General features: G+C 38.8%; 1 protein-coding gene across 2 annotated transcripts; it reads left to right on the top strand.

Moving 5' to 3' along the window:
- SMCO2 (single-pass membrane protein with coiled-coil domains 2) lies at positions 1-25482 on the top strand. 2 transcript variants are annotated; one of them, XM_084879712.1, is made up of 9 exons: positions 1-106; positions 5626-5743; positions 10633-10766; positions 11398-11547; positions 14981-15071; positions 17681-17737; positions 20204-20260; positions 21610-21785; positions 25222-25482. In XM_084879712.1, exons 2-9 carry the CDS (start codon positions 5648-5650, stop codon positions 25418-25420), a joined length of 960 nt encoding a protein of 319 aa, XP_084735838.1. In that variant the 5' UTR covers positions 1-106; positions 5626-5647; the 3' UTR covers positions 25421-25482. The 2 variants fall into 2 exon arrangements, with proteins under 2 accessions (XP_084735838.1, XP_084735839.1); XM_084879713.1 differs by lacking the exon at positions 1-106 and having other exon boundaries at positions 5467-5743.
- The last annotated feature ends 1432 nt before the right edge of the window (positions 25483-26914 follow it).

Below are 26914 nucleotides of genomic sequence, written 5' to 3'. Positions count from 1 at the left end.
GGGTTGAGGGTGGAGCCTGTGATTCTGCATGTTTAGCCAGTTCCCAGGTGCTGCTGGTCTGCAGACCAGTCTGAAGTTAACTTCAAAAAGACGGTTCGTGTTTGAGGTAAGAAGGCCGTGAACCAATCCATTAAAGCACATTGGGCATTAAATGTTACGTATGATAGGATGATTGTAAAACCTGCAGCCAGAATTGGGAGGTTTAAATCCTGACCCTATCGTTTTTGAGCAATAAAATTTTAGGCAAATCGTGGATCCTCTCTGAGTCTTGGTTTCCTCATCTAAACCAAACGGAAGCAATAAGATCTGTCTGGGTTGCTTGACCACAGTGTAGATGTGAGGGCTAAATGAAACAACTGAGTGAAATGCTTTATAAACCGAAAGAGCTGTACATGTATTATTATTATTATTATTATTATTATTAATTATTATTATATTACTTAAGCCAGTGGTCGGCAAACTGCGGCTCTCGAGCCACATGCGACTCTTTGGCACCTTGAGTGTGGCTCTTCCACAAAATACCACAGCCTGGGTGAATCTATTTTGAAGAAGTGGCATTAGAAGTTTAAGTTTAAAAATTTGGCTCTCAAAAGAAATTTCAATTGTACTGTTGATATTTGGCCCTGTTGACTAATGAGTTTGCTGACCACTGACTTAAGCTAAATAAATCTTAGTGATAGCTCTCCCATTTCTACTGGTTTTATTTCATTTTTAACATTGCCTAGTGTTTGCATCCATCTGACACTGTGTTAAGTACAGCAAGAATTGTTTGGTTTACTTTTCACAACTCTAATAACAGTAGTACAATGTTCGCCACATTTAACAGATGATGGAAGTAAGACTTGGAGCATTAAGATTTGCTTAGGTGCTAAGTGTTGTGATGGGGGCTAGGCCTGACTCTCCAAAATTCACACTCTTATTCACCACTTTCAGATGACTCATTGTAACAAACACCCAGCAGAAGAAGATGGTTTAGAATAGGAGTTGGCCAACTGTTTCTGCAAAGGGCGAGATATTAAATATTTTAAGCTTTGCACGCCCCGTGTAGGTCTTTGGCAATGCTTCAGCCCTGTCTCAAACACAGCCATTGACGATACGTAAAGGAATGGGCGTGGCTGTGTTCCAGTAAAACGTTATTTACAGGAACAGGTGGCCGGATGGATTTGGCCTGTGGGCTACCGTTTGCTGATTCCTGGTCTAGAAAATTCTGACCTGTCCAATAGGGTGGCTATTTCGATTTAAATGAAAAATTCAGTTCCCCAGTGGCATTAACTACATCTCAAATGCTCAGTAGACACACGGGGCTAGTGCCTGCTGTATTGAACAATACAGAGAACATTTCCACCATCACAGGAAGTTTCACTGCAGAGCCTGGTCTCAGTCGTCACGGAGGGCAGGGGAGAAATCTCTTGCAAATAGCTGTAAGGACATGGAATTTCTGAGTCCTGACTTGGCTCGTTCACCAGTTATATGACTCTCAGCAAGTCACGCCACCCACCAGAGACTCAGTGACTGCACACACACCTTCCTCACCGTGTTGTGGTGGGAACTCAACAAGAACACATGTGGAAAGCACCTTGTAATCTCAGGAGCTGCACAAACACAAGTCATCATTAGGATTCTGAGTGGTACTTGAAACGTGAGAAAACGTATGGAGGCAGAATTTGTGTAGGTAGCTGGATTGAGAGAACCATATCTTCTTTTAAATTGCCCAATAAATGCTACTAGGATGTCAGAGAGTTACCGAAACCGGGAAATGTTGTTATTTGTACATTCTTCTAAATTTTGAACAGGAAAGATCTCGGTGGCCATTCATCTTTCAGAGCTTGGAATTGCCTTCGTAATGCTCAACACCTTCAGGAAACAGATGCAGCTGTCCCGATAGGAGCTGGGATGAAACTGGGTGGGTCTCAGTGGCCTTCCTGAATGAGACCAAAAGTTTATGCTTCTTTGTCAAACTCCAAGTTGAGGAGAAGGGAGCCTTTTCCAGCTGCTTCATCCTTCACAGGGGACCCTTTTGAATTGCAGCCACTGGGGATCCCCACATGGATCAAGGACAAAGCTCCATTTTGCCACAGAGTAAAAGACCAGCCCTTGGTCACCCACATAGTTCCAACATCCCTTAGGTTCCCTCGCCGCTTTCCTTCCTCCTCCTGCTCCTAATCCCAGCTGTACATCACCTTCCCAGGGAAATTCCTGCATGATGTCACTTCCCTCCCCATCACTCCACAGTCTCCTCTGTCTCTCAGGGTCCTAGGTCCCAGGCTACCCGCCCACTCTAGGCCATGTTACTGTTGTCACTCATTGGAATACACAGAGGAGACCTTTGCTTCCTGTTTAGTGCTGGGTACAATCCTCCTGATTTCTGTCAATCCCTGGGAGCTACGTTTCAGCTTCTTTCTTATAGCTCATCTTGTGAGTGTCTTAGAACTCGTCTCACACCTCTCTACCTTCTCTCCCATTTCCTTTCACCTTTGTTGTTCTCGCTCCTTACGTACCCTAAGATTCCGTCTGCTCTCCAGCTACCCTTTCCTGGCAGGCTGGAGTGAAGGTTCCTGTTCTCAGACCACCAGCTGCAGATGGTGTACACTGGACGAATCTTTAGAAAAGTAATTTGGGAATATTTTTCTAAGTTTTTAAAGATGTATGTATTGTATTCCCAGTATTTCCATTTCCAGGGAAGTATCTTAAGTAAATTATAGAGATGCACTCAAAATTACTAAATAAAGATATTAATTACTGTATTATTTATAATAGTAAAAAAAATAGAAAAAAATATAATGGTCAATAATAGTAAAAGAATTAAAAAAAAAACCCATCACACTTAAAAATGAAAATATATTTACCAAAATATTAACAGTGCTTTTGTTTGTACACCTCTGGGGTATCTATCGTATCCCTGAAGTACCAGTGATTTTTGTTTTCTTTTGCCATTTTCTATTTTTTATAATGTGCATATACAGGGCATCCCCGCCCCAAAAGTAACACTTTAATAGCTGATAGCTCAATTTTTAAAATGAAGTGTTTATTTTTATAAACACCACCTTTATAATTATTCCAAGTGTATGTATATATTTTTTGGAATACTCTCTATATAATCAGAAAGAGGTCATAGAGCAGAAACCGGTTTGGCTCAATGGATAGAGTGTCGGCTTGGGGACTGAAGGGCCCCGGGTTCGATTCCGGTCAAGGGCATGTACCTTGGTTGCAGGCATATCCCCAGTGGGGGGTGTGCAAGAGGCAGCTGATCGATGACTCTCATCGATGTTTCTAGCTCTCTCTCTCTCTCTCCCTTCCTCTCTGTACAAAATCAATAAAATATATTTAAAAAAAAAAAGAGGTCATAGAAATAAAGGTTCCCACCTGCTAGGCCTGGCTATTTTTTATTGTTCACTAATATTTCCATTCAAGGATTCAAAATATACATTTACAGGCGCAGACAACCCTTGAGTTAATCAGAGAAGTCCTTAGGGACAGCTATATCTTCCCAGATATAGCAGAGCAGAAAAAGCTTAAAAGTTTACTCTGGAGTCCCTTCCAATTGACGGCCAGTTTTGGAAAGAGAAGGGTTAAGGCCAAACTCCCTGCTATCAGCAGAGAGAATATAGCTGCTAATTCTGCCATGAAACCCCTCTTGTCATCATTGTCCTGCAATGTTGAAGAAATGGCTCTCATGCAGCTGCATGACATCTCTGCAGATGAAGAGAATTGGGAAGGAACAACAGTTGACTGAGAAAAACATTGGCTTTCTCTAAAATATTGATGCAGCCCTAACTGGTTTGGCTCAGTGGATAGAGCGTTGGCTTGTGGACTGAAGGGTCCCAGGTTCGATTCCGGTCAAGGGCATGTACCTTGGTTGCAGGTACCTCCCCAGTCGGGGGGTGGGGGTGGGGGATGCAGGAGGCAGCTGATTGATGTTTTTCTCTCATCGATGTTTCTAACTCTCTGTCCTGATCCCTTCCTCTCTGTAAAAAATCAGTAAAATATATTTAAAAATATAAAATAAAATGTTGATGCAGGTGAAGGTTCAATGAAGAAGTAGGTCAGGACTGAGCTCTCGAGAGCAGTTTCTGGGATCCTGTCTGGGGACTTTATTGGATCAACAGAATGCAAATGATGCTATTTCCCAGTTCAGGGTTGGGGTTGACATTCTTCTTTGCAATTCTAATTTTGACCTTATGAGTATTTATTGTGATAAGATCTGTGAGACATTAAAGGGGCCCAGTATCAGTTGAAAACAAGTCATCAGGACTCTAGTCTCAATTTACAAAAATACTTTGTTTTGTGTTTTCATTTTCTTCACTTGTTAAAGATATAAACTATTTTTAAAAATATACTGTTACTGACTTCAAAGAGGAAGGAAGTGGGAGAGAGATAGAAATATCCATGATGAGAGAGAATCATTGATTGGCTGCCTCCTATAGGCCCCACACTGGGGATTGAACCTGCAACCTAGGCATGTGCCCTGACTAGGAATCAAACCATGACCACCTGGTTCATAGGTTGATGCTCAGCCATTGAGCCATACTGGCTGGGCAAGATACAAATGATTTAAAATGCTTTCCAAAGTAGAGGAACCACAAGTATTCATGTAAGTACATGAATGCATTTCTTAATACATGACAAAAATTGTATACTAATAAAAACAAACATTTGTCCTGGTTGGGTGGTTTAGTGGATTGGAGCATTGTTCTGTACACCAAAAGGTTGCAGGCTCAATTCTGGTCAGGGCACATACCCCTGAGTTGGGGTTCAATCCATTTTTAAAATGAGGCAGCTTTGAGTGTACTAGTTTAAAATGGACTCCAAGATAGGTTGTTAACAAGAAATAGTGTGTATCATATCACCTGGTTTGCATTTTAAAAGGCATGTGTATTTTCATATAAACATAGCTGCTTATTTATGCACAGATTCTCTGTGGAAGAATAAAGAAGAAACTAATAGATGTTGTGAGGAGGACATCTGGGGGCTAGAGATCAAGATGATATCGTAGACCTACTCCTTTCTGTAGGGTCTTTTGAACCATAAGATACTTTTAGACTCTCAATTTTAAAGTGGACATTTATTTATTATTTATTTTATTTTTTAAATTATATTTTATTGATTTTCCACAGAGAGGACGGGAGAGGAATAGAGAGTTAGAAACATCGATGAGAGAGAGAAACATTAACCAGCTGCCTCCTGCACACCTCCCACTGGGGATGTGCCCACAACCGAGGTACATGCCCTTGACCGGAATCAAACCTGGGGCCCTTCATTCCGCAGGCCAATGCTCTATCCACTGAGCCAAACCTATCAGGGCTTTTATTTGTTTATTTTACACACATGTTTGCATGTGAGCACAGACAGAGCTGCACAGCTACGATGGCTTTGGAATTTGGACCCTCACTGTTAAATCATGTATTGAGCCAGTCAACAAACAGTTACCCAGCCTCCCTCCTCCAGTCGTGTGCAATCCACTGAGCTAGACATCATTCAGGCAGAATGAAATCAGTCCCAGGACAGCAGGTGCTCCTTGGGGCCTGGAAAGAGCCCAGTGTTCTCCCTCTAAAAATATTTAAGGCAAGCCTAAACCGTGGACCGCAGGCATAATCACAGCACCTGTGTTGATTGTGTGCCTTGCAGTTTGCTAAGGAAATTTACCGAAATGGATCACATCCTGGACGGATCAGATGATGAGGACAACACTTTCTCTGAAAATCCTCCAGCTGACTCCCTTCAAGAGGCAGCCACTACAAAATGGGTAAGGGACAGACTTCAATGTTACGGTGGGGAAGAGAGGGACTTCTTATCTCCAAGCAGAAAGGAAATCTCTGAGGGTTTCCTCCTGGTACGCACGTGCAAGACCTCCAGAGCTTGCAACCAGGAGGGCGGCTTTGTCTCCTCTAAGGGCTGCTGTTAGCGTGCCAGAGACTTGCTAGCCGTCTGCAGAAACTGTGCGGCACATGTTACTTTTGTCCCTGGGATTTGTGACATTTTTCACCCTCGTGCAAATTACCAACATGTGAAATTGCCCCTTGCTCACAGATTGTCTTCCAACAGAAGGCGTCAGAAATATCTAGTTACTCTTAATTCAGTCTAAACCCTGCTCAGTCTTTGAAATTCAGACACCCAGCAGACAAGGAATTGGGGGGAATTAAGACAAAGCCTGAGCGTGTCCTGGAAAGTGGTTATGCTTTCACTACCATTTAGGTCAAAGCAAAGGCTGAGACCCCCTTTATTATTGCTGAACAATTTTTTCATAGGTTCCCCAGGCATATTGGCTATGGAGGAAGGTAGTTTCAACCGGGAGGAGCGTGAGGGAAGGATGGAGTGGGGATGGCTGACTCCATGGTTGATGCAGCCCCCGAAGGAAGCTCGTCTGTGTAGTTCTCTTTGGAATCATTTTGGATCTGTGGATGGCTACCTCTGTAAATCCATGGAAGGAAAGATCCCCAAAGAATTTCCCAAACTGGACTTTACCTTCAAGGATTCTGCTGTAGTTAAACAAACAAACAAACAAACAAACAACAACAAACAACCCAAAGTAAAAGAAGGCATGAAGGCATGGAGTTAGAGGTGTGGAGAGCAGACAGTAATGAGACAGACAAAAAGTGGCAGGAGAGATAGACAGACCCCTTTTTTTGGGGGTGGGGAGGGGGGAAGAATAACAGGAACTGAATTAGAGGGAAAATCTTAGGGTGGACTTTTTAGAAAGGCTGTGGGTGGAAAAAGAAAATAGGGAAATTGAGGTGTGTGTGGGGAGGCGTGGTCTATGATCTTGGGAAACATAAATTGAAGCGGTTACTTTACCAATAGTTTCTTCTGATTCTTTGCGGGTGTCTTGTGCCTGCATTCCAGGAAAAGGCTGCTGCCATTAGACCCCTTTTGCCACCACATCTCTCCTGCCTTGACGTGCCCTGCTGAGTGCTGTTGGTCAGTGAACCGTGACACCATCTCTTGTTGACCCAGGACAGAATAAGTCTAATTAGAAAATAGTATTATTTCCTGCGTATGAATTTATCGAATAGTCCACACTCTCAGACTATTCCTTATAAACTTCAAGTCAGGGCACAAGGTTTAACAAAACATTTTTGAATTGTTATGATTGTATCCTTCCTATTAACTTACATGGAAAAATCTACAATTGCATACGTAAATCACATGCCGTTAGATAATTAACACTTTGTACTCATAAATTAGCCTGTCTGCTGATAATAGGAAAGAAACATTTTTCTCTTATTCTCTGAAAGCAAACCGGAAGCTCTATACTTGGCATACACTGACAAATTTTTTTTTTTTATAAGGGAAGATCATAAGATTTAAATAACAGGTTCAGAAAATGAACAGAAGATAATAGAAGTTAAATAAAACACAAAACTCCACACCACACACACAATTGGTTTCATTAATAAAATTGACTTTAGGCAAACTGCCAAAGCTGCCCTATCTACCCATCAAAGTACACCCTCCCTCTCCCCTCCACCCCAATATTTAGAAATGAATACTATTTTGCTCTGGTTTCACATTCCTAATCCCTCTCGCTGTTCTACACAGTGTTGATTTTGGATGCCAGGTGAGTGAACAGATTTTCCTATTTCCTGCTTTTGTCTGCATCTCTCACAAGCAAAATGTATTTGCCTACTTCTGGAGTCTGTTTATTCTAAAACTGCTCATTGAGCGTCCATTATGTGCTGGGTGCTGTGAAGAGTGGAGAGACATAGGTACAACCTCCCTTCCCCTCAGTGATCACTCATTCTAGGAAGGGCTCAAACAAGGAAAGAACAGCCATTGTGAAGATCCATGCTAGGAGTCTTGGATGTGCTACAAAGTCATGGCAGGGGCCATACAGGGAGATGGCCGGGGATATGACAGCTGAGTTTTGAAGGATAAACTGGATAGGGAAAATATTTCAGAAAGATGGGGCTGCTCATGCAAAGATAAGGGGGGGGGGCAGAAAGAAATTGTGTTCTGAGAGAGGAAGGGTGAAAGGAAAGGTATGATGGGCAAGCAGGCAGGCAGGACACTAAGATGTGGAGATAATGCAGGATGCAGACTGGAAGCCAGGACGCCGCTAGGAATCAAGAACTGATGAGGACTGAAGTAAGGTTCTGACTGATGGTTCAGCATCCACCGCAGTAAAACAAGGCTTAGAATTAAGATCCTCCAATTCTTGATCTTTCTCTGCATCTCAGTGTGTCTGCTGCTTTTGACTATCTAATCAAATGAATTAGTGGGCCTAGCCGGGTGGCTCATTTGGTTGGAGCACCCTCCCACATACCAAAGGTGGCAGGTTTGATTCCCAGTCAGGGAAAGTACCTAGGTTGTGGGTTTCAATTCCAGGAGGCAACCCAATTGATGTTTCTCTCCCTTGCTCTTTCTCTCTCTAAATCCATAAAAATTTATCCTTAGGTAGGGATTTAAAAAAAAAAAAACAAAAAAGCTATGATAGGAAGAAATTGAAATTGCAGATGCCTTTTTTCCAGCAAAGGTAGTTAAATATAGTTGAGTCATATAATACTTGGGAAATCTAGACATGGTTTCTTCATCTATTGTATAAACGTGATAATGATCATCGTATCACTGATGTGGTGCCAGTGGGTTGTGAAAGTGACTGATAGGGACGAGATATTTCTTAATCTGAACTCAAGGCCTGGATATGATGAAAAGAGCCATGGTCGTGGAATCAGAAAAACGAATTCAAGTTCTGGTCCATACACTTACTAGTCATATATATTGTTTTCCCATGTTTGCTGTAACAAATGACCACAATAAGCAAAGTATTAAAAAAGTATTCTCTCAGAGTTCCAGAGGCTAGAATTCTGAAACCAAGAGGTCACAGAGCAATGCCCCCTCAGAAGGCTCTAGAGGAGAACTCTTCCCTGGCTTTCCCAGTGTTGGGTGGCTCCAGGCACTCCTTGGCTTGTGGATGCCTGTTTTTACGTGATCATCTCCTTTATGTTTGTGTTTTCTCTTCCGTCTCTCACTAGGACACTCATCATTGAATTTAGAGCCCACCCAGGTAATTGAAAAGGATCTCATCCCAAGATACTTAACTTATATTTGCAAAAACTCTTTTACCAAATAAGTCACATGACAGGGTCTTAATATCAAGACATAGATGTAACTTTTTAAGGTGACTGCTTAGCCCACTACACCGTATCACCTTGGGCAAATCACTAACTGTGAATGGGCGAGGGGATTTCAATACCTTCCTTTATCCACCTAAAGTCTGTCATGAGAACTAAAAGAAATAGCACGCACAAAAGACATTTGTAAAGAGTTATGTGAATGTTGGTTATTTTACTGACTTGGCCAGTAGTTTATACAAAGATTTCAATAAGAGATTGATCTCCACTCCAACCTTTTCTCCTTTGAGTCTAAAAATAGTTTTTCTGAAGCACAAGAATTTCAGACCAATCATTTTCAAAGGGAAGGAGAAACATTTTACAATGTAGTCACTAAAGATAAGAAGTGTTCAGAGAGAAAGCATTGTCAGTTGTGTGCGTGCACAGACTTGAAAGACCAGAAAATGCCTTAGATGTTTTTCTAAAACAAGGCAAAGAATAAAGAAACAAAGAAATAAATTTTGTAGGTCAAGCTGATAGAGTAGGTTTTCCCCCTCTAAACTCTTTATTATAAACAAAAACAAACAAAAGAAAATCAACTTAGCCCTGGCAAGGCAGCTCAGTTGTTTAGAGTGTGGTCCCCATATAACAAGATTGTGGGTTCGATACCTGGTCAGGGCGCATACAAGGGGCAACCAGTGGGTACATAAATAAGTGGGACAACAAATCGATGGTTTTCTCTTTCTCCCTCTTTTCCTCCCTATCTCTCTCTCTAATTAACCAACCAATCAATAATTTTTAAAAACTTAAAAAAATATGTATCGATTGCTCATATTCTCATGCTTATATTTTAAAATTGTTGCCATTTATCACATTTGCTTTATCTTTATATATGTAAATAGATGGAATATTCTGAGCCATTTAAAAGTAGGTCAAAGCATGACATTTCATCTGTGTTTATTTCAGATAGCATCTCTAAAAACACTTTCTTCTATATAAGCAAAATGTCATTATCACATTAGAAAAATCAGCAATAATCCTATGCAGTAATCTAATAGCCTCAATTCTCTAAATATTCTCATTCTCTAATTAACATCCAAATGTGTTTGTGTGTGCGTGTGTGTGTGTGTGTGTATGTGTGTGGCTGTATTTATTTTTTTTTAAATAGTATCCAAGTAAGATCTATGCAATGCATTTGGTTGTTATATCTTTTTAAACTCTCTTAATATAGAATTGTCCCACCCCCTTTTTCTTTTCCTTGGGGCTGACTTTTTTTTGAAGAGACCAGTCATCTTATTGGAGTGGGGTGCTAGAGTCCGTGGAAAAATGGAATTCTATTACTCAGCAGCACTGAAAAGAGCTGTGTCTGTGAACACCAAGGTTCTCCCTGTCCCTGCCCCAGCCTTCCTCTGTCAACAGAGCAGGAGAGCATGTCTGCTTATCTTCCAGATGCATCAGAAGGCTCCGGCCTCAGAGAGAGCTATGTGCTTGCTCCCAGCGAGGGGGCATGGGTAGGCTAGAGGGACCACCACCTGTTGGTGATAGCCCTTCTGTTCTGCTTTGCTTCTTTCATGATCACTATCAGGATATGTTGGAGCCGGAGGCTGAGCGTGATGAGGACCTGCAGAGTAAACAGGATGAGCAAGAAACACATGATGTTCAGCGTGAGGACCCTCAACTGTCCACATCTTGGCAGTTTTCAGAGAATATCCCTAAACTGTAAGCTTTGACGTAAGCAAAAGGAAACATGTAATCATGTTTTGTGGAGGGGAAATATAAATTTAGCAGAGAACTTAGGGAAAGCTTTGGAGACTTAAAATCCATACATGAATTAAACCATGAAGCACTCATGTGCACAAGTAACTATCTATACATTCAGCAAGAATGCAGAATAAAGATATATCTAAGGATATAGGTAGAGCCGAATCACTCTCAGATAATTTTCTAGATATGAAAAATATTCTAATTATCATTAAAATATATTGTTAGGCCCCTGTATACCCTTTCCCTATTGTATTCCTCTCCCTCCCCGTGAGCTACCACCACTATCCGGAAATCAATACTTAACATTCACTCTATACAGGGAAATTAAAAATATATCTATTGGTTTTACTAAATATAAAATAGGCTTTATTTTCTTGTTCTTGAAAAGATCTGTTATAATTGATATCAAATACATTCCCAAACTTCTTTCTTGAGGCCTACCTGCCTCTGGGCACTATTTTGGTGACAGAAAATGAAAAAGCAAACCAATTTACCCTTTAAAAGAAGAAAAAGAAGAGGGTTTGGACCATGGGAGCTATTTACCATTGTTTCTGCCTTAAAACTGATCATAATCATATTTTTGCAGGAGTCAGGAAAACATGTTTTTCCAGCTAAACCACTGGAATACACAGATGGGTCTACAAGTGAAAGAACTCGGAGATGATCACATGGGCTGGATGAAGAAAATTAACAGTATTATACAAAAAGTATCACTATCAGAAAGCACAGTGAAGAGGTAATTGTAAAGTGCTGAGGTTGGTCAGAGGATTTGGAGAAAAGGGAACCTTCAGGTACAATTGGTGGGAATGCAGACCGGTGCAGATACTGGGGAAAGTAGGATGGAGTTACCTTAGAAAATTATTGAACTGCCTTATGACCCAGCGATTCCACTTCTGGGAATATATCTAAAGAAACTCAAAACACTAATTCAAAAGAATATTGCACCCCTATGTTAATTGCAGCATTATTTACAATAGCCAGGATTTGGAAGCAGCCCAAGTGCCCATCAATAGATGAGTGGATAAAAAAGCTGTGGCATATTTACACAATGGAATACTCCTTAGCTGTAAAAGAGAAACCTTACCTTTTGCAACAGCATAGATGAACCTGGAGAGTATTATGATAAGTGAAATAAACCAGTCAAAGGAAGACAAGTACCATTTTTCACTTATATGTGGAATCTAATGAACAAAACAAACTGAGGAACAAAATAAAAACAGACTCAGAGATACAGAGAGCAGACTGACAGCTGTCAGAGGGAAGGTGGACTGTGTGAAAAAGGTGAAGGGATTATGAAAAGAAAAAAAAGGAAAGGAAAATGAAAAAACAAAACAAAAACCTCCCTGGCCATAAAGTTCAGTTGGCTGGATCTGAACCCTAGTGAAGGCATGTTCAGAAGGCAACTGATAAATGTTTCTCTCTCACATCACTCTCTTTCTTTCTCTCTATCTCTCCCTTCCTCTCTCTCTCTCTCTCTCTCTCTCTCTCTCTCTCTCTCTCTCTCTCTCTCTCTCTCTCTCTCTCTCTCTCTCAATATATATTGGGTAAGAATTAAATATATATATTTAATCCTCCTTGGGTAAGGATTAAAAAATTGCAAAAATATCCCCCAAACCTCATAGACACAGACAATAGTATGGTGATTATCTGAGGAAATTGGGGTGGGGGAGGTAGAAGAGGGCAAAAAGGAAAAATGGTGATGGAAGGAGACTTGACTTGGGGTGGGGAATGCACAATAAAATATACAGATGATGTGTTATAGAATTGTACATCTGAAACCTATATAATTTTATTAACCAACTAGAGGCCCAGGAAATTTTCTTATATTCCTAATAGACTGATATTTTTTAACAGCAGAATAATCTGATTTTTTCAATTCTATGAATGATCACTTTGTATTTGTTTGTACTAGTAGACTCTTGACATGGTAAATTATAATGACTAATTTTTGAATGCTGAACCAGCCTTGAATTCCCAGAATAAAGTTCACTTGGTCATAATATGTTATCCATTTTATATATTATTGAATTCACTTCACTAAAGTGACATTTTTATAAATATGTTAATGAGAGAGATTGGTCCATGCTTTTCTTGTAATGTGTAGTGTTAGTAGAAGAAGAATACCTGCCTCATAGGAAAAAATTGGATGTTTTCCTACCTGTTTGTGTGAAACTGTCATAGTTTATTCCTTATGTGTTTAGTTGAATTCACCAGGAAGTCATATTTCTTTGGTATTTCATTGTGGTAAGATTTTTTTAACTCCTTTATTCTTCTTCTTTATAACTACAACCATTCATTCTCCCTCACACATCCCTAACTCCTGCCAACAACAAATCTGTTTTCTATAATTATGTTATTTCATGAACATTACATAAATCAAATCATGCAATATGTATCCCTTTGAGATTAGTTTTTTTGCACTTGGCACAATTCCTTTGAGGTTCACCCACGTTGTTGCATATATCAATAGTTCCTTCCTTTCCATTTCTGAATAAGTAGTCTGTGGTATGGATATATATATTTTGTTTAATCATTCACCCCCCAAAAGTCACTTGCACAATTTCTAGTTTGGGGCTATTAGGAAAAAAGCTACTTGAAACATTCATGCACAACTTCCTGCATGAAAATAAATCTTAATTTCTCAATTGTCCTGGAGTGAAATCAATGGGTCATAGGGTAAGTCTGTTTTTAGTTTCATTTTGACAGAAACTGCCAAACTATTTCCCAGAGTGTTCCTACCATTTTACATTCCCATCACCAATGTGTGAGTGATCCAAATTCTCCACTCCTATTTGGTGTTATCACTGTTTTCTATCTTAGCTATCTGATAAGTTACATGTGTAGTGATATCTCACTGTAGTTTTAAATTTGGAAATCTTTTATGCCTAATGTTTTAAAAAAAACCTTTCATGTGTTGTTGTTTTTTTGCCATCTATATACTTTCTTGGTGAAATTTCTGTGCATGTCTTTTGTTCATTTTCTAATTGGAGAATATATATATATATTATTTCAAAGAGGAGAGATAGAAACATTATCATGAGAGAGAGTCATTGATCAGCTGCTTCCTGCACACCCCATATTGGGAATTGAGTCCATAACCCAGGCATGTGTCCTGATGGGGAATTGAACCAGGACCTCCTGGTTCATAGGTCGACGCTCAAACACTGAACCACCTGGCCTGGGCTGAGAGTTTGTTTTTTAATGTTGCGTTTTCAGAGGTTTTCACATACCATAAATATAAGACCTTTGCCAGATATGAGACATGCAATCCATTTAACAGGGACTGGCTACTCAAAAGTTTTAAACTTGTAATGAAGTCCAGTTTATCAATGTTCCCTCTTATGGTAGTGTTATTGGAGTTAAGTCTAAGATCTCTTTGCCTAATTCTAGGTTCCAAAGATTTTTCATGGTTCTTTTCTAGAAATTTAACTAAGCTTCCATTTTAATAATTTTAATTTTCTTCTCCTGTGTCTTGTTAGGTCTTAACTTTTCTTCTTTTTTTTTAATATATTTTTAAATATATTTTATTGATTTTTTACAGAGAGGAAGGGAGAGGAATAGAGAGTTAGAAACATCAATGAGAGAGTCATCAATCAGCTGCCTCTTGCACGTCCCCTACTGGGGATGTGCCCGCAACCAAGATACATGCCCTTGACCAGAATTGAACCCAGGACCCTTCAGTCCACAAGCTAAGGTTCTATCCACTGAGCCAAACCGGTTTCGGCAACCTTTCTTTTTTAAAAAATATTTTTATTGATTTCAGAGAGGAAGGGAGAGGGAGAGATAGAAACATCAGTGGTGAGAGAGAATTAATAATCTGCTGCCTTCTACATGCCCCCACATGGGGGATTGAGCCCACAACCCGGGAATCAACCATGACCTCTTGGTTTTTAGGTTGCCACTCAGCCACTGACTGAGCCACACCAGCTGGGCATGTCTTCCATTTCTTTACTATTATCTAAATTATTTAGAGTGTTTTTATTTTTTATTTTGAATTGCATTTATGTCTCCCAATTCCAACACAAGCACTTATCCAACAGTCTTCTGTTATAGGAATAGAATTTAATTTTTTTTAAAAGATTAAAATTGATCTTTCTACAAAGATTACAAAAAGATTAGGAGGTTTTTCTTAATCCACAGACTTAGCCCATCTCTTGGTCTGTTTGCAGCTTATTAAGTGAGGTGATGTCCTTGGAGGGCCAAGTTGAAAAGCTGGAGTCACACCAGGGCCTTGACCCTGACAAGGGGGAAAACATCAAGGTAAACTGGAGGCTTGGGAAGGACTCTGCCCTCCCTTGTATTATTTAACAGGTCATAACAAGGATTAAAACCCACCTTCCGTCACAAGAAGGAATGATATCTGGTGGTCAGTTCTGAGCACCTTTCGCCTGGCTACACTTCTATTCTCTGATGTATGAAAAAGGCTAGATTTTTAAAATTATATCTAGAAAACCAGTCAGACAAATAAAATAGGGTTATATCTTGATGCTATCTTAAGATAACGATGAGTACCTTATGGGAAAACTCTTCTTCATCTTTTATCCCAGCACCTAACAGTACAGAGAAGACAGGAAATACGTATTTGTGAAGAGCTGCATCCTTAGAGTGTAAGGGATATGGTTGCATCTGCCTTTGTTTCCTTCATGAAGAGTGTTCTGTGTTGGTTTTCACTATCTCTAAGTTTTCCTGTTGTTTTTGTCTCCTTATGTTACTTAGAGAAAGGTTTAATTTTCCCTTTTATAATGAGTCATAAAATATTGCAAGGAAGGTAGTGATCAACTCTTGAAAATAAGTAAGACCTCAGAGCCCTGACTGATAACTTTTTCTGCTCTACTAACCTTCAGGCCTTTGAAGAAAAGTCTCTAAAAAAAGAAAAAGACTTTGTCTAGCTTTCCCCCTATTTTTTTAATTGAAATTGCCAGCCCCAGCTTTAGCTTAAGCCAAAGAGTTTAAATTAAGTGGATTTTGGAAGAAGTAAAGGAGAAATAGCTCTTTTATTGTAAGAAGGTAATGTAATTTAAACCCTCACATATGAAAAGCCATCTACAGATTAGCACAGATTTATTACCAAGGAAAAAATTACTTTTAACTGTGACTCAGTCCAACATTTTAAAGTAGCAACCTCATTTTGTGCTAGTTGAAAAGTCAAGCATTTTTTTTCACTGTCCTTGGGTTTTGGAAATTGCAAACTATGAAAAGAGGGAAGAGGACAAAGGCCAAGAACTTTTTTGCCTTAAAAAATTCTTTCAAGAGTCAGCTGTCTTACAGGAATGTGGATTTTAGCGCGAGTTAGAGTTAGAGAGGGATATATATCAAAGGAACAAGGAGGAAGGTAGACAAGCACAAAAATAAATGAAAGTGAGATTTAGAAACAAAAAACCAATAAGAGCTTGGGATACTTTGAAAAAGAAAGACATCAAAAACATGTATGAAGATTCTGTCTGGAGTTACACAGCTGTGTATACACTTAAAAAATATAGACTCAAACATAAAAATTAAAAACAGCCCGAATATCCCCCAAGTGGTGTGTGGATAAATCGTAACACATGTTATAAAATGGAATACTACTAAGCAATAAAAAGGAAGGGCCTTCTTATTCATTCAACCACATGAATGGATCTCAAGTGCATTACGCTAAGTGAAAAAAGCCAGATTCCATTTGCGTAATACTGAAAAGGGCAAAAAAGGAACAAAAAATAGATTAGTGATTGCTGGAGTCAAGTGGATTAAAGGGAGTAGGAGATGGAAAAAAGGGCACAGGAAATTTGGGGTGTGATGGACATATTCCAGACCTTGCTGTGGTGGTGACTATGTAACACTGTGCATTGGTCAAAATTGATAGAATTACACACTTTTTTAAAAGGTGAGTTTTACTGTATATAAATTATAACCTTAATAAACATGACTTTTAAAAAATTGACACAGGTTCTATCCTCAATAAGTCTAATGGTTGATGGGAAAGCCTGTGTAAAAACAAATGCAGAGGTTTAATGAGTAAGAAACTTTAAAAATAATTGTTACAGATGCAAAGTCAGTAGGAATGGTAATGAAGGGGAAAGTGAGCATTATTAGAAATAGATATGGGAACAGCAAACAAAGTTTGGGAAAACTAAAAGAGAAATAAGTTAATGAAGTTTTAAATATCATATGAATTGGCTCATTTATTTCTCATGAAGAAATGTAATGACTCAGCAAGCCATGAAAGAGGAGAAGGGAAATTTGGTAAAAGCATTTAAATACACACACACACACACACATACACACACACACCCCAAATGGAAAAGACCTTTAAACCAAGAATAGTTAAAATCTACCGTTGAGGTAGATTTGGGGTATTGCCTCCTATTGAGTCCCCAAGTCCACACATTTTCTGAAATCTCCATGAGAATATCTATACTTTCATCCTAAGACTTACTCCCATCTCAGTTATCTTTGATAGTACTGTATAAATATATTTTCTATGTAAACAAGCCAGGGCACCAAGTAAAATATGATGATTATATCACAGCTATTTTCTAAATAATTAAATGCCACAGTTCAGGGATAGGTAATGAAAAAACTTGGTAAAGAAGGGTGTAGACTATACATTCTCTATAGCTGTTTGAGAGCAAATACTCTTTACTGATATCCAATCAGCACAGTGCCTAGCTCAGTAGTCTCTTATGTAGGATATGGCCAATAATATCTTGATTTAATTTAATATTGACTTTGGATATCAACACCTAGAATAATAAGGGGGGGAAATGGCTTCTATTAAACCTCAAACTTTTGATGATGAATTAGCTTTCTTCTGAAAAATCATAACTTGTTTTGTTTCAGTTTCTACATCATTCTTTATAACTTTTGTTTTATACCCTTTGTTTTAAAAGGAGAAGATTGTGGAAATTAAAAAGCAACTAGGAGAAATGGATAACAAATTTGTCCAGGTAATAATAAAAATGGCTTTTGCCGGGACCGGTTTGGCTCAATGGATAGAGCGTCGGCTTGGGGACTGAAGGGTCCCGGGTTCGATTCCGGTCAAGGGCATGTACCTTGGTTGCGGGCATATCCCCAGTAGGGGGTGTGCAAGAGGCAGCTGATCGATGACTCTCTCTCATCGATGTTTCTAACTCTCTATCTCTCTCCCTTCCTCTCTGTACAAAATCAATAAAATATATTTTAAAAAAATAAATAAAAATGGCTTTATAATTGATTTCTTCAAAGAAATCTCAGATTTAGAGAATTTTAGTGATGGAATCTAAAATTTGATAAAAAATAGAATTTTAAACCTAGAAGGGAACTTAGGGTCATATAATCTATGCCCTCATTTTCAGAAGAGAAAAGCATGACTCAGAAATATGAAGTGATATGCCCATATTTCCAGATGAAAAGAGTCTTGTTCTTGCTCTCCCATGAATGAATATCTGTATATATTCATATGTATGTGTATATCATATGTATGTGTATATTCATATGTATATGTATATGTATATATTCTGAATATATATTAATATATATTTATTTTAATATATACATGTACATGTATTTATATATCTAAATATACAAACATATTTAATATATATTTAAATGTATATATTTTTCTCTTAACAAAAGTAATATATGCTTACTTTAATAAGTAAAACATTATAGAACTTTTTTATATTAAAAATAAAAAATAATCCTACTCACTCAACAATAAACATAGTGAACATTATTTTTTAATCTCACCTGAGGACATGTTCCATCAATTTGAGAGAGAGAGGGTTGGAGAGAGAGAGAGAGGGAGGGTTGGGGAGAGAGAGAGAGAGAGAGAGAGAGAGAAACATCTTTTGGCTGTTCTAATTTGTGTCCTGACACCTGCATCCCAGGTATATACCCTAACCAGGAATTGAAACTGTAATCTTTTGGTGTACAGAATGACATTCCAACTAACTGAGCCATATGGCTAGGGCACAGTGAGCATTCCTGTATATTTATATTCTATCAAATCTTTCTATACATATCGTTATTTTAATGGGATTATATTGCATATATATTTTTTACAACTTGCTATTTTCACTTTGCATTTTTTGTTATATATATTTATTATTATTATTTTCTTTTTTGGTTAATTCTTACCCAAGAATATTTGTCTGTTGATTTTTAGAGAGAGTGGAAGGGAGGGGAAGAGACACACTGAGAAACATCGATATGAGAGAGAGACATTGATTGGTTGCCTCCCGCACATGCCCGAACCAGGGAAGGGAATGGAGCTTGCAACAGAGATAGGTGCCCTTGACTGGAATCAAACCCGAGACCCTTCAGTCCTCAGGGTCTACCAAGCCAAACGGCTAAGGCTCACTTAGAATGTTTTTTTTCTTTAAAAACATTCTAAGCTACTAGATGTCATTTTACCTTTCTGCTGTTTCTACAATGCAGGATTTGATTTTTAGACATATTACATTTATTTTATTGTATATTTGGGGCTTTATAATCCATGTTTGCCATTACAAACGATGCCTCAGAAACCCATATCTTTGCTTGTTTTGGCAAGGACTCCTTTAATAATCAATTTCTATTTTTAAATAAATAAAATTTAAGATTGAATTTATTGGGGTGACATTGATGTACAATTCTATAATATATCATCTGCATATTGTATTGTGTGTTTACCACCCCAACTCAATAAATTTCTAGAAATGGCACCTCTATCTAGAATCCATCTTTCTTGAATCCCAGAGGACTGTTCTTCCTGCTATAGCTCTGCTCTTCAAGTCATGCTGCAAATCTATTATGGGATGATTATTTAAAACCTTTAAAATGTTTTACTCCTGACGTATGTGCAGTGGGCATTTATGTCTTAGATGGTTTGCTTTCAGCTTGTGTCTTGATCTTATGATAGAAACCAACCAAATCCATCTGTTACCTCTACCTGGCAGCCTCTAGGAGACATGGGAAGGAAAGAGGAAACACAGCTTTCATGGATGTTTTTTTTTTGCTAAACCATAAGGCCCAAATAGTCAAACTAACATAATGAGGATTTAATATTTATATATTATAAATTTTTTAAAGATACATAATTTTATTTTTTTTTCACTCTGTTTCTCTAACTAGTGGCCTGGTGGATGGTTTTTAAGGAACCAGGGAAGTGCAATAAGAAGAGAAAAAGATGATTTATTTTAAGCAGTTGTTAATAAAAATTTGCACTTCTAAAGCATTGAAAATAATTGTATGAATCTTTTGGTTATTCCTCCTGCAATTTATCATAATTACACTATGAATTTGCTCCAGGGAGCAAGGATTTTACTTGAGTAAAAGTAATTTTTGTTAAAGCTACTTTATAATTAAGTGGCATCAAAAATGAGTAAGACATTATTGTATAAACCAGAAAAATATAATTTCTATTTTATTCCAAATTGTGGGTGTCTTTTCAGGTTGATGCTTGTAATGAAGCTCATGAATTAAAGGAGAAACTCGTTGCAAAAATAGAGGTAAGATTTCACTGTCACATGAGTTCGAATAGTAAGATAAAATGAACTAAATATAAATAGAGAGGCAATCTTTTCCCTAGAATTGAAGAGGGTACCACATACTGATCTCTTTCTACCCTTATTGCTGTCTTCTTCCCCTCCTGGCCTTCTGCTTTGGGCCAACAGAACATGTCACACCTCTGGGCTGCTTCCACATCTCCTCCAGCTGGAGCTTACCCTCTATGCACTGTACATATTACCCTCTCTTCAAGGCTCAGCTCATATGTCATCTCTTTCAGACATTCCCTTATCTTCCTTACCAAGAAAAATGAAACAGTGAATAAATGAACAACCTGTCACAAGCTCAGAGGTGCCTGGTGATCCCACTTTCTAGAGTAGATGCCCACCACCAAACCTCAGCTACTTGGTCTCAGCACCTTGTTTATTTTGTCTTTGGCGAGTATCTTAATGTATAATATCTAATGTGTATATGTGTTTAGCATGTAATTTTTTGTCTAGTTTGCTTTTAAAAGCCTACATGCAATACAATGCACATCCCTTGTCTATTTTGTTAGCCAATGCATCCTAGAACAGTGCCTGTTAGGAATCAATAAATAAAAAAATGTCCTAACATACCGTATTTTCTGGCATATAAGATGACCCCCTAATTTTACAGTTAAAACATAGGTTTAGGCCTATATTCACTGTATAAGACTACCCCCCACTTCAAAGAAAAGACTTACTTTGCCATCAAGATATGCAGGTAATTTTTGTGCAATTTTGGTCTTTTGCCCCTGATTTTCAGTTGACTTTTTTTCGTTTCAAAAGTCGTCTTATACGCCGGAAAATACGGGTAGGTGAACAAATTGGATAGATAAATTCAGTACAAGAATAATTATCTTTCTATGTGAATAGCCCAGCAAAGACCAACATGTGGCTTTTGTTTCATGTTATACAATGGTGCTAACTTACTCTGAGATAGTGTCTTTTTCTAATAGGTGAGAATATCTGCCAGTGACCACCTCAGATGACTCACATGTGACTTGCAATGTGGGCCCCTGAGGTGTGCTGGGGGAAAATCTCTGCATCATCCACAATAAGACTGGCAGATACCTAGAATCATTTTTTAAATATATGTTTATTGATTCCAGAGAGGAAAGGAGAGGGAAAGAGAGATAGAAACATCAGTGATGAGAGAGAATCATTAATTGGCCTGCACTGGAGATTGAGCTGCAACCTGGGCATGTGCCCTGACCAGAATTGAACAGTGACTTCCTGGTTCATAGATTGATGCTCAACCACTGACTGAGCCACACCAGCCGAGTTGGAATCATTTTTAAAAAATGATAATTGATTGTTCTTCTTTCCAGAACTTCTGCAAGGACATGACTGTGATGAATAAAAGACTGGGGATGTATCCATTGAAAGAAGAGCACATGGACTCTCAGAATCCTGAGGAAACGGGTGGGGAAGAAATAGAGCAGCTGCTTCTTCATGCTCTCCCGACCCCTTCGGTGCAAAACTCCCCTCCTCGCTGTACCTTGTGGTGAGTCAGAGAAAGGAGCCGTGGGGGCTGGACAGGCCCTTGTGTGTGAACAATAGTAAGATTAAGCCTCAAGTGTTACTTAAATATTTGTTTCATCTCCTTTTACAAATTATTTCTGTTCTTTAAAAGTCATAGTATTTTGATTTTGATTTTTAGATATAGATTAATTGCATTAGACACACACACACACACACACACACACACACACACACACACATTTCTTCCTTATTGCTTTAGGTAACTATATGTATAAAATCTTAAAGGGTGGTGTCTGCAGAGTGTGATGCAGCCTCCTCCACCAGAGCAGCATAACTAATAAGCAGATTTGAAAACCTCTGCTTGCTGCACAGGATGCCTCTCCCTTGTACAGTATGGAAGACATACAGAGTAGCAAATTCTGACTCTGCACTTCTTCCTAGAGATACCACACCATCACATATACCCTGAGCATAAGCATATATACTTTTAAATATATATATGATGAACATTTTTTTATATTTCAAGTCCCCAAATGATCAAGATTTCTGCCTTCAGTAGCCCATGGAGTATTAGGAGACAGATTTAAAATAATTTAATTGCAATAATATGCTGTGGGCCCTATGTCAGGATTATGTGCAAAGTATAGTGCACACAAAAGAGGGAGCTGAAGATTCTCCTGGTTTTGTGGTTGGGGATAAAGAATCAGAAGTAGAGCCCGGCCAGTGTGGTTCAGTGGTTAAGCATCTACCTAAGAACCAGGAGGTCATGGTTCAATTCCTGGTCAGGGCATATGACGGGGTTGTGGGCTTAATCTCCAGTGTGGGGCGTGCAGGAGAAAGCTGATCAGTTATTCTCTCTCATCATTGATGTTTCTCTCTCTCTCTCTCTCTCTCTCTCTCTCTCTCTCTCTCTCTCTCTCTCTCTCTCTCTCTCTCTCTCTCTCTCTCTCTCTCTCTCTCTCTCTCTCTCTCTCCCTTACTCTCTGAAATCAATAAAAATGTATTTTAAAAAATAGACATTCACCATGTTCAACAAAAATTAGTTAAGTGAGGAATAATGCCAATGAAAATGGTGGACCTCCAAAATTTCATGCTGTCTTCCTCTCTGTGTCTATATAGTCAATAAGAGAGCTGGAAAAATGGCCAGAAACAAATTTTTTCAGAATCCTGTAAATTAAGGATCCCAGTATTCAGAATACATTAAGAACTCTTACAATCCAAAAACAAAGACTAACAACCCAATTTCCTAAATGAGCAAAGGAGTTAAATAGACATTTCTTCAAAGAAAATATACAAATGGCCAACAAGCACACAAAAAGATGTTCAACATCATTGGTCATTAAGGAAATGCAAATCAAAATTATGAGATGCCTCTTTATACCAGTAAGTTAAGTATAGTTAAAAAGATAGACAATAACAAGCATGTGCAGAATTTAAAACCCTCAGGAATTACTAGTGGGATTGTAAAATGGTGCAGTCACTTTGCAAACAACTTGGCAGTTCCTAAAAATGTTAATGGAGCTACCATATGACCCATACCTAGATATGCAGCCAAAAGAACTGAATATATATGCCCACAAAACACCTGTACATAATGTTCACAGCAGCATTTTCATAATAGTTAACAAGTAGAAACAATACAAATATCCAGCAATTGATGAATAGGCAAATAAAATGTGTGTGTGTGTGTGTGTGTGTGTGCGTTTTCAGCCACAAAAAAGAATAAACTATGATATATGCTATGACATAGATGACCCTTGAAAATGTTATGCTAAGTGAAAGAAGCCAGACACAAAAGGACACACACTACATGATTCCATTCATATGAAATGTTCAAAATAGGAAAATCCATATAAATAGAACATAGATTAATGGTTGGCAGGCCTGGGGTTAATGGGAAATAGAAAGCAATTATTGCCAAAGCCAGTTTGGCTCAGTGGTAGAGCGTCGGTCTGCGGACTGAAAGGTCCCAGGTTCGATTCCGGGCAAGGGCATGTACCTTGGTTGCGGGCACATCCCCGGTAGAGGGTGTGCAAGAGGCAGCTGGTAGATGTTTCTCTTTCATCGACGTTTCTGGCTCTCTTATCTCTCTCCCTTCCTCTCTGTGTAAAATCAATAAAATATATTAAAAAAAAAAGAAGGAAAAAAAGAAAGAAAGCAACTATCCGTGGGTACAGGTTTTCTTTATGGCGTGATGATAACACCCTGAGATTAAATAGTGATGATGGTTGAACAAGCTTATGAATAAACTAAAAGCCATGGAATTGTTCTGTTTAATATGTGAAGTAGAAGCAATTATTTGTAGAACTACCAAGAGATAGCCAGTGGTGATAATGCCAAGAAACTTGACTCAGATTTACAGAATCTACTTGAGTGAGGTCACAAAATAGACCCATAGTTAGCTTGAACTGCATGCTAGAGTTTCTCTTCTGAAATGTATTACAGATGGAGATTACCTTCAGGTAACTGGCTTATCTGTGACATGTCTTTTCTTTTTGATTTTTCAGATCTTCTACCTTAATCGTGTATTGCATTTATAACCTATCTATAAAAGCCTTAGCGACCATTATGACCAAACGACTGGAACGACCAGTCAACCAGTCACTATGATGTGCACTGACCACCAGGGGGCAGACACTCAATGCAGGAGCTGCCCTGTGGTGGTCAGGGCACTCCCACAGCCAGCTTCCCACGGCCCCTCCCCTTGGCCAACTGGCCAACTTCCTATGATCCCTCCTCCTGGGCCCTGATCAGGGCAGTGGAGGGATGGGGGAGGGCTGGCAGGCCAACCTTCCAAAGCCCCTTCCCCTGGCCAGCCAGCCAATCTTCTGTGGTCCCTTTCCCCTGCCAGCCAGCCCCCCAATAGGCCTCAATCGCCAGCCAAGCCAAGGGACCCTACTAGTGCATGAATTCGTGCACCAGGCCTCTAGTTAGAAAATAATAATGCAAGAAATTAAAAACAAAGAAATAAACTACATGACAATTACAGCCCAGGAGGAGGAGTCCTCAGACTTGGAAAAGCTTCTATTACTTTGTAAGGGTGATTCTGATGCCAGGACAAAAATGGTAACAGAGAGGGCTGAGTTCCATTTGTCACATTGTATTTTGTGTCCTGAGGAAAACCTAGTTCCCCTTATGCCTTTATTTTCTCCCAAATAGGCATCATATAAACCTCATAAATGAGGTAAAGATGGCAACCATCTGTGAGAAGGCCATTTCAAAGGAAAGAGCCCCACAACATCGAGGGTTTCATTATTTCACAACTACAGAATGTTAGAATTCCAGTGTCAGTCCTAAAATGAACTTCAGTGCTCAACTATTTTGCAGATGTCACCTGAGGTCAAGAGAAGTTCAGTTACTTACATGAAGTTCTAGAGCTCCCTGGGTGGAGGAGCCAGGAGTCATGGCGGTGTGGTTTTCTTCAGAATGTTCTTAACACGTGTTTTCTTTCCTTATAGGAAACGTGCCCTGAGGATTTTCGTCATATTTTATGCCCTCACCTTCACTGCACTTTCGTGTTACACATTATTTTTTGACGCCACGTTTATCTTTGAAAAGGCGCTCCCTACAATGCTTGGGCGCCGCAGAACGTGGGAACTGCGGGAGATTATTGTGCCTTTCTTAAATCTGGAAGTGGAAGACTTGTTGCCCTCTTAAAGACACAGAAGTTGCTGTTACACTACTGACTTCCTCCCCAATAAAATTATGGCTGTTCTTGTATTATGGTGGTTAACTTACTTAAAAAAAAAAAAAATACTATAGGGTGTTGGCACAGGACATTGTAGTCATGTAGCAATTGGTTGATCACAGACAGAAAAAAAATGAAAGCAGTTTATCTCTACCCTTAAATGCACAGTGATTCCTCAGATCATGCACACACATTGATTAAAACATTTATTTCAAACCACTAATCTCTCTCATCTTCCAACAGTGAGGACACGTAGGCTATCCAGTATTAGCTTCCTCTGGAAAACAAATAATTACTTCTGCTACATGCATTTATTAAAGAGGACAATTCCATGGTTTTTAGGTATTTCACCCATTTGACCTCTGATGTCTCAGAAAAGAAAGCACAGAATTCCTCTCCATTGTTTCCAATTTTACTTAAGTTGGGTTGTGTGGACATTATTTAGTTTTGCCCCTTAACATTCATTTATGGTTTTGGTAATGGCACCCTAATTTTGCTTTTAAAGGAGTATCTTTCCCCAGTGAACATAATTCTAGTTGGTCCCTCATTGCCCTATTAAGAAGAGCTGGAAATATGTTCAATCAGACAATCTCTAAGACTGAGAATCTTGAGAATCATACAAAGAAGGGAAATGATTGGAACTTGAATCTGCTGAACTAGTCTCCATATCGTTTTCTGCTTAAGCTAGCCAGAGTTGGTTTTGTTGCTTATAATCAAAGGAAGTTTAGTTGATGCAATAAGTTTTGAATGTAAGACTGGAGTATTTTTAGCCCCAATGTTGTAGGTAATGAGGAAATAGTAACTATTTTCTTTTTCTTTTTTTGTTTTCTTTCCTTTGGTAGCAATTTATTTATTTATTTATTTATTTATTTATTTATTATTTTTTATTGTTTAAAGTATTACATATAGTAGTACATATATCTCCTCCCCCCCCATTCAACTCCCCCCAGCTTCCCCTACCCCCTGTCATATGCCCTCATCCCATCCCTCCAGTGTCTTGTGTCCATTAGTGTGCTTATATGCATGCATACAAGTCCTTTGATTGATCTCCCCCCCTCCCCCCAACACTCCCCTGCCTTTCCACTGTAATTTGACAGTCTGTTTGGTGCTTTATTGCCTCTGTATCTATCTTTTTGTTCATCAAGTTATAATGTTCTCTATTTTCCATAAATGAGTGAGATCATGTGGTATTTTTCTTTCATTGCCTGGCTTATTTCACTTAACATAATGCTCTCCAGGTCCATCCATGCTGCTGCAAATGGTAACAGTTCCTTCTTTTTTATAGTGTGTATTCCATTGTGTAGATGTACCATAGTTTTCTAATCCATTCATCTGCTGATGGGCATTTAGGCTGTTTCCAAATCTTAGCTATGGTGAATTATGCTGCTATGAACATAGGGGTGCATATATTCTTTCTGACTGGTGTTTCTAGTTTCTTGAATTATATTCCTAGAAGTGGGATT

The sequence above is a fragment of the Pipistrellus hanaki genome, assembly GCF_964339955.1.
Source record: "Pipistrellus hanaki genome assembly, chromosome: 3".
Lineage (NCBI taxonomy): Eukaryota > Metazoa > Chordata > Mammalia > Chiroptera > Vespertilionidae > Pipistrellus > Pipistrellus hanaki.
Note: the sequence above shows the minus strand (reverse complement) of the source record. Positions and strands in the feature narration are given on the sequence as shown.